This window comes from Notothenia coriiceps, unplaced genomic scaffold (genome assembly GCF_000735185.1).
Source record: "Notothenia coriiceps isolate Sejong01 unplaced genomic scaffold, NC01 NC01_scaffold00009658, whole genome shotgun sequence".
In the NCBI taxonomy this organism is placed as follows: Eukaryota; Metazoa; Chordata; class Actinopteri; order Perciformes; family Nototheniidae; genus Notothenia; species Notothenia coriiceps.
Genome location: NW_011342359.1, coordinates 242,859 through 251,773, shown reverse-complemented (window position 1 = coordinate 251,773; position 8,915 = coordinate 242,859). Strand labels below are relative to the sequence as shown.

The 8,915-nt window shown below is 43.0% G+C and overlaps 1 protein-coding gene across 1 annotated transcript in view; it reads right to left on the bottom strand.

Moving 5' to 3' along the window:
* skap1 (src kinase associated phosphoprotein 1) overlaps positions 1-8,915 on the bottom strand; it is a 35,828-nt gene that overhangs the window by 2,994 nt on the left and 23,919 nt on the right. Inside the window, exons 10-12 of the mRNA XM_010771148.1 lie at positions 8,372-8,425; positions 8,167-8,264; positions 149-251 (exon numbers count right to left, since the gene is read on the bottom strand). Of these exons, the coding sequence (XP_010769450.1) occupies positions 159-251; positions 8,167-8,264; positions 8,372-8,425 (245 nt within the window). The 3' untranslated portion in view covers positions 149-158. The remainder of the gene's footprint in view (positions 1-148; positions 252-8,166; positions 8,265-8,371; positions 8,426-8,915) is intronic.

Genomic DNA, 8,915 nt, shown 5'->3' with positions numbered 1-8,915 from the left:
CTTCTTCCAGCCAGCAGATGCCATAAATGGCAGGTCAACGACTGAATATACCTCAATGGCAATCTCGATGAGTACCAGGGGGACCGTTTTTGTGTATTAGGCCACAGTAATGGTCCATAATGCTGATGATAAGAGAGTGCCTCGGTACCTGTTGGAGCTCAGAGGATGTAGGCAGGGTGCATGAAGTCCTTGGGGACGATCCCCACAGCACCGTTCAGCTCGCCAACCCACCAGCCGTGAATATTGTACTCCTGGACCCAAAAAAACAATAAAAGCAAACCATAAGTCTCCTCAGGGGCTCAAGGACAAGTAAACAAAGCAGGATTAAGCACCGATCTCACATTTCTATTTGATGCAAGTGAAGCGTTCGTCTCATGTTATTAACATTATAACAACCATTGGAAAGATTTGGACTCCACCTAAATGTGTCTCGGCTACCGTACAGTCGATACAAAAATAATAATGTTAAAATTGTATTAACTCGAATTCGGCAAAGGAAATTCAAGAGAGTCTCAATATCACCCGAAGAAGAACAATGCACAATATATATCTAATGAGCACTGCCGGTGTATTAGCCTACAGGGTTTTCACTAAAAAAGATTTTAAAAAATGGGAGAAAAAGGTAAACGAGACTATTGAGACAGCGTGTATTTAAAATAAACTGCTATTTATTTGAACTGCTTAATAACGATAACAACAGCCGGCCCGTTTTCCCAGACTAATTATGCAAGACTTTAATTCTGCTCTGTAGTTAAAAAAGAAACAGGAAACTGGAGTCTTCCATTTACAAAGAGAAAAACAAGATGTAATGGTTTGTAACATTAAAGAGATGACTTAAAAATAATACCTCAATCTAAGTTTAGTTATTACATTATTTTCATTTCAACAAAAGTTGAATACCTTTAGGCCATAAAATGAAACAAGCAGCTTTGCAAATCATTTATTTCTAACTCCTGGTGGGCATTTGCAATAAACTTGGACATTTCATAGTATAAATGACAGGGGCATAAAACAACAAAGCATTTATTTTCTGACTAAATTCAAAAATTAAAACAAAATAATTTCTTGTCATTCAAAATATAATGCCACCTCCCTTTGTTTGCGTAGTGAAGAACAACGACAAAAGCTCGTATGTATCCTACAAGATATTAAGAGACAGTGAGCTGCTCTCAAATTTGACCTTAAAAATAAAAGGCCCTCTTTTAAATAGAGGCTTTATATACTTTCTATTTTCTATTTACTGTTGGCTGACTATGGTGTTTTTTACAATTTACACTTGTATTTTGAAAGTTTCTAGATCCATTTAATTGTATTGGGGTTGGATTGTATCATTTATCCATGTTTGGTAAATTGTCTACTCACCTAATAGTAGAAAAGTAATTGCTTATTAGGTTAGAAAAATCAAAACATTATTTGTATGGTGTAAATATTCTTTCTAAGGCCCATTAGGAATTTAAAAAAGCAGATATTTTACAGATAATTTCTATGGCTTCCATGGCTCTGCATCAACAATCTTTATTTCCTTCCAGCTCTTACCTATTGTAAAACTGGAATAACAAAATCTTTCATTCATTATTACATTTTAGGAATTTGAGTGTCATTAATAACCTCATGATCATCTGATTGCAGCAGTCGGGCTCTAACTAGATGTACTGGATCAATATTTGACCAGAGAGCAGAGGGGCGTAGGAGCCCAGCAGTCGCAGCAGAAGAGGCACCAGCCGGCCCTAATTTTCCTGCCCTGATGGAACGAGGAGCCTCTCATCTCTCCTCTGTTCTCCAGCAGATTGAAAATGGCTGCGTGAACAGTTTGTCTCGGCACTGAGGAGCAGATGAAACGCTCAGCTACACATTCACACACAACGTGCGTGCGAGCAGACACATGTAACGTATAAAGTTGTACACGTCTGAGATTAGAATCAGACTTTTCTTCCTGCTCTAACAGGCTCTAGCTGTGAAAACACACACATACTTTGACGTGATGAACGACATTTTGTCAAAGGTTCAGCCCATCATCCAGACCTGCCACCTCCCTCCGTCCAGAGGAATGAGGCCTGCAGCTAATGAGAGGTGTTTGGACAGCGACGATGAATGGATTGCTTAGAAAGTAATAAACCACAAGACTCAAGTGTTCTTACGGCACAAACAGGTACCCGCAATAAGCAGATTGTCCATCCAGGCCTCATCGTTTTCCCCTACGAGCCTCGCTGACAGCTCACACTGGGATGCTCCAGTGTGCTTGGCACTCTGACAAACTCTGAGTGACTGTGTTGGGCTCATAAAGCAGGGGAAAGTTAAGTCCGAAATGGTCTTTTTATGCTCCCCAAAAGACTGTAGAGGGAAAAGCCCAGTTGCGGAAAGCTGGCTTTGGTTCCAATTCTTGATAACGTGAACAGAGGAGGAGGAAGGGGGGGACAGACGGACGGAGGGGAGGCATAGGAGAGAGGGAGCGAAACAGTTTTTCTCTCCCTTGGGGGCGTCGCAGCACTATTCCACCAACCATAGTGACAGAGAGTTTTATTTATCTCCACAGCCCATCTGTGCAGTCGGTCTCAAATTCTCCCTAAGAAAGGTCTTTTGGATTATCAGCACCGCCATTTTAATACAACTGCTACATCACAGAGTGGGTGCCAATGGCGGTGGAAGTCTGTCAGGCGTGCAGAGTCCATCTTCCTCATACTTGAAATGGGTTCATCCAGAGTACACCTGCTGTAATAGGGACATTCCAAGAGGCGGGGAGAGTAAATTATCCAAATGACAAAAACTATGCAAACTCCTCAATGTCCTCTTCCTTCTGTTTGTTTTCCCCTCAATGTTCTTAGGGTTGATTTGTTTTTGTGTGATTTTGCATCTTAATGCTAAGGTCTGGGCAAAGAACAGGCACATATTGGCATATTGTGGCGAGTTGTATTAGTTTTTCGTCTGAGAGGGAAGATGTTCCCTCCTAAATTCTCTGGGGTGATGTAAATCAAGCGTCCCCTGGGTTCAGGGAAATGTCTCCGTTTTTTTTCTCATTAGCAATATGTTGCAAGATGCAGGGTTAGGTTGATGGGTGACAAATATCAGAGCCGCTGTTTGCTGCAACCTGGATGCAGATCAGACCCACTCTAGGAGGGAGGAAGGGGAGGGGGGCCAAACAGCGCCGTGTCGTGGCGGCTGTGGCGCGTTGACTCGTTGACCTCCCGGTGACTCCTCCGCCGAGAGAGCGAGGGAATGAGGCGTGGGCGGGGCTGGCACTGAGAGCGGGTTGCCATGACAACACCTGCAGTGTACCGGCGCGATCGTTTATTTACCACTCAGGGGGCTGGCTAATGGTGGCATTCTGATAGGCCCATCGCTCATGTACCCGACCGGAGGACAGATTGACAGCTACCCGAGCCTGAAGCGAGGAGAAGGTGAGTCGAGGTTGGGTGGATGCGTTAAAAAGACAACGGGTGAGACTGGTGATGCTAACGTGTACCAAAAAAAACATGTCAAAAAATAAATGCACCTTTAGTTTTTTTTTGGGGGGGGAATACAACATCTGTAGAGATTCAGGGTCCATGTCCTTTTCTTCCTTTCTCATCTTGTTCTCACACACACACACATACTTGCAGATGAACCACACACACAAAGACACACACACACACAGAATCCCAAATGCATACAAACTAGGGGGAGTGCTAATAAGCCTGACACATGAGGCATCTTTCCTCGGCCACCAGCTGACTGAGGCAGGCCTTGGGCGTGATGGAGCGCAGGAAGTTTCTCATTGCCCTGCCGCTGAACCCGCCGCCTGGGTGTTACAATCTCTCCCTCCCTCCCTGCCTCCTTCCCCATCTCCAACCCCCTCCCTCCTTTCCTCCCCTTGCTTTCTTTCCATCTCTCCTGTAACAGCCTTTCCACTTGCATCCTCTCCTTTTTTATTTTGTTGCATATCCTACTCCTCTACCTAGACTCATCAGATGCACTGCAGCTCTCTGCAGTTCTTCCATCACTAGTTACTCTAACAAAGAAACATGGACGCAAAGCTGCTTTATTTGTAACCCCCTATTAGGTTAGCGAGATCTCCTCCCTACTCACACAGGTTACACCTCACAAACAACATGAGAATACCTGACACTGTTGGGGGAAACCCTTAGTTTGGTGCAGTTATAAGGACTTTGTGCCAAAAGAAATATTGTCGAAATCCATCCAGAAATATGGACGATAATTCTGCACAACCAAAGATCGAAATGGCTACTTAGTGTCCATTTTTTTCCAAGTGGGCTTTTAATTAAATCAGTGAATTGGCTTCAAATTGGAAACATGACAGAGCATGAGAACCTTAGAAAATATCTCAGGGACGATGAGATTTAATAAAAAGAAAACCTACTTGCTCCTTTCTAATGCACGCCTGGGATTACAGATAGCTCCTTAACTTAATAGCAATTTAAAGTGGATTTGTGTATGCCACTGAGTGTCTGTAATGATGGCTGTTTACGCCGCCCCTCATTTATAATAATTAAGCAGAATGGATTGGGGGTGGGTTGCTCGGACGCGGTTCTGGGCTATTGGCTTGGGCTGAATAATGACCTACTGTAGTTGACCGGGGGATGACCGCTGCCTCCTGGATGACCCCAAACCCCAGACTCACCCCCTGCTTCTTTGGGTGGTAAATAGGATGTCTTGCCTGTCTATAGCGTCTTGGTGTCTATGGCCACAATAGCAGCCAGGGGTCTTTAAATGGGTGTGTGACAGAGAAAATGAGAAAGGAGAGGGGGGACAGGGTTCACACAAAAGAATAAAGGGATCCACTCTCTTTGTCTCTCTTGCTTGACTTTCCCATCTGATTGTTTGCTCACTTTTCCTTTTCTTCGGCTGTATTCAAAAGAGTGAACTGGGAGCCGTGGCCCAAACCAGCGTGTTAAACAGAGAAGAAGCCTGTTATGACCCTAAATATCGCAGGTAGCCTGGACAGAATATTAGCACAGAATGATTTTAGAATCTCTTATTGCTATTCGTTGAATTATAACTTGTATTTATACAAAGCTATAAATCACAGTGAGTAAATGTACTGTATAAGGCTGTAAATCAGTTTTTGTTGTTTTTACAAGTTGTCATGTAATAAAATCATGGCAAAGACATAGGATTGATAGGAACCACCACAAGGTGTCAGTGGTGTCCATGTTCTCATTGTCTCTTAAGAAGCAGCTGCAGCTGGACACTTAGGCAAAATGTGGTGTGACGCTCTGCTTTGGGAGATGCAGCGGATTGGCTGTACCGTCTCCGTCTCTCTGCGTTTTGGTTGGACGCCAAGGTAGAGGGGGGAGAGTTGAGCAGGGCAATGGAGAGAAAGAGGAAGAGGTGGCAGCAGCACTTGCCAGAGTTTTAAGGACTCTGGATGGGTTAGTGCCATAAATCTCTTCCCACTCCATCCCGCCGTTCTCCATGAGTGCCTTTGGGAATACAGGAATTTGACAGCTGACCTGTAGAGCCCATGTCTTTTGATTCTGGACACATAAATTAGAAGGCAAGAATGCGGGACAGCCTTATGGTTCAGTGTGGCCGACAAAGTACACAGGCATTACACGTGTCAGGGAGAAGTGAAACAACAGCCTTAAGCCACTGCAATAAATTAACCCGACACTCACATTGTAAATACTAAAACAAATATCTTGCTGCATGTTATGATACAGTCAAAATATGTGTGCGCAACATCTCAACATTTTTAAATCAAGTTTAAAAAATGTGCCAGTGTGCGAGAGTGTGATATTGCAGAAAACCGAGCTCACCAATATTTGTCACCACACACTAAAATGCCGGCGTAAAGCTATAATGTGCATTAGAAAAATGCAAGCTCTCAGAAATGAAATGCCAGAGCAAAACTCAGAAGATGGATCTAACGGTGTGTTTCTACCTCATGTATCAGCGCGCTGAGCATTGCCATCCAGCTCTCTGCGGAAAGCAAGTTAGGCATCACTGCAACCGGCGGCGGCTCGCACTACGAGATTAATTCTCTTGAACTAATGGGATTCATATGAGTTGTGAGGTTCCTAATTTATTTACTTTGTCAGTGATACACAGATATGCACACACACAGCAACACACAAGGGAGAAAAAAACACAAATACAGTAAAAATGCCCCCACTTTACAGTAAGTGAGAGATCAATAATGATGGATGAGGGCCTTTTATACAATCGGCATGTTCTCCTCAGTTCACAGCCATATGACACCACGCCTGTGGCTATCCCATTCTGCACTTCAGCAGTCAATCACATCGCAGCTTTAAAAATAACAGTTTGTTAGCACCATTGATTTAGCACTTAGAGCGTGTCCTTATTACCTTGTAATTATGGTCAGTGTTGACATAACAGCACAGACAACCAGGACTCCCACCCTCTAAGAGAATTTATGGGCCCTGGTTTTATTACGGCCATTTCATGTGTCTGGGTCCCCAGTTAAGCGACAGACTTGAGTTCTAGCCAAGGGCCCGTATTTCACTCATCGAGGTCAGGGTTCTCAGGAATCCCCCCGTAAAACTGAACGCAACTGGGGGCCTGCACGAAAGACGCAGGGAAGCCCTCCCCAAGGGCTCATTAAAGTAAATAGCCGATTACAGGCTATAATCCAAATAATGCTATTCATGGAGGATATTTGACGCTTTTAGGACACAAAATGGGACACGGATGGAGTCGTGTCTTCACACAAAACCATTCGGAAGCCGTCTGGAGATCACCTCTAAATAATTTACAACCAGCCCCTCGCTTTAAATCCATTAGAGGATAGTTAGAATACTCTCTCGTAGTCTGTCACTATGTTATGACTTCAGCGTACAGCTTGACAAAACAAGAGTAATCTGTGCCATTAAGTTTGTGAGGTCCTTCTACCGGGTCTTGCTTCCAACCTGGACTTAGTTTGCTTTAAGGTTTTCCGTGAAGCAGTAATCTGATCCATACAGTGAAAAGTAATACGGCGGGCAGGGCTGAGGCAGTTTGAGGCGGATCTGTCGCTCAGAGCCAGGTTCCCTTTGTTTCCCAACCTAGGCTGCCTTTGTCATCCTTACATGAAAAATGGACATGGCTGTTTTGACATTTTCCCCTATCAACCAGCACGCTCAGACAGAGAAGGCTGGCATCTCATTCATCTGGCACTGCCAAGAGAACCTCAATTAAAAGTCCATCTTCTGTGAAGAGCATAATTCACCTCTCCCATATCTGCCCTTACAAATAAAAGGCTCCATTTCCTTTTACACAAACTGACTGTGTGTTTGTCTATCTATACCCCAAACCTTTACTTCTTAAAAAAGTAAGGGCATTATTGTTTCTGCTCTAAAACAAGAAAATATCACAAATAATTGTATTTCTCTCGCTGCAGCTGCTGATTAAAGATGCAAGACAATAATGGGCTTGAATACATCATTTCTCAATCCCTTTTCCACTGCATAATTACCAACAAAAAGCTGCATCTACTGTAGATTCTTTCTCCCTCTGCTCTTCAGATAATTCAGCCTAAACACAGAACATGATGATTCAATTTCAAGCCGACCAATAGAAACAAGTCCCTGCACGCAGCAGAGTAAAAAGTGCCCAAATTACAAGCCATTGATTTCCAGTAGGGTGGCTTTTCACTGGTAGATACTCTGCATGTAACTACAAGATGGCCATAAAACACGAGGAAATAGATAGAGAGAAAAAGAGCTGAGATGCTGGATGGCTTCACCTGCAGTTTATGTCAAACAGGAAGGAAGGGCTTCGCATGGCTGCCTACTCAATTAACCCCTGTGATAGAGGCTCTATAATGAACAACAGCACCATTACGCAGCGCCCGAATGGCACTTCACCCTAGTGGCCCGGGAATAGACAATGCCACTGTTGGTGCTTCTCTGCTGCACCGACACACTAACAGAGGAATTTAGATGTTGGGGATATCAGCATGTTCAGAAAGTAAATGAGGCCAACGTGATTACTGGTATTGATGTTGTTTAACACTTTAATAATCACATATTCTACCCAGCTGCAACACATTTTACTCATTGCAAATGACTAATTGCTCTTGTAATTATGTCTACGAGTCAGGAATGGTTCCCGTTAAAAATGAACGGCAGAACAGTGATCTCCCGTTCCACTGACTGGGGGAACGCGTGTCCAGAAACAACAGAATTCTGAGAGATGTTTGCTTAACCTCTCTGAGTGTTTTTTGCTGACCTTGCTAATGATGTAGATGAGATCTCCTCTCTGGAAGCTCAGCTCGTCCGGCTCGTCAGGCAGGCAATCCCATAAACCTTGGTAGTAGTTAGCGTAATCTGATGACCAGGCCGAGGGGAAATGCAAAGCGTGAATTTAAATAACAATTTCCACCTGCTTCAAACCATTAAGCTGGGAATGTGAAAGACTGTGATGAGGCTCTGACCTGATTTGCTGTTCTTCTCACTGCTTTCATCTGTCGGATCTGGGAAATCCTCGTCTAAATAAACAAAAATACAAAATGATGTTTGTGAGACATTTATACTTGTTTGACTTATAAGCAGGAAGTGCGGCTACAACTAACTATTATTTTTATTATTGATTTATTGACCAATTATTTTCTAGATTAATCGATGCCTCCTTGATCTTTAAAATTCCAGAAAAAAAGAGAATAATGTATATCCCATTGTCTCAAAGACAAATATGTTATACTTAATAAGTCATATGTTATAATAAAGCAGAACATCTCCATATTTGAGGGGCTGAAAACAGCATTTTGTGCCATGTTTGTATGATTAATTACTTTATTAAACAAAATTAATAATTTACGGAAATACCTGGAGGCTATTTTTTCTGTTGATCAATTAATAGTTGCAGTTTTAGCAGGAAGCATTTATCAACCAGATAACAGGACCCAAACATTTAAATCTAAGGGTGGAACAAGTAAAGTAATGATGAGAACCATAAACTGTACATCTTTTACACAAAAA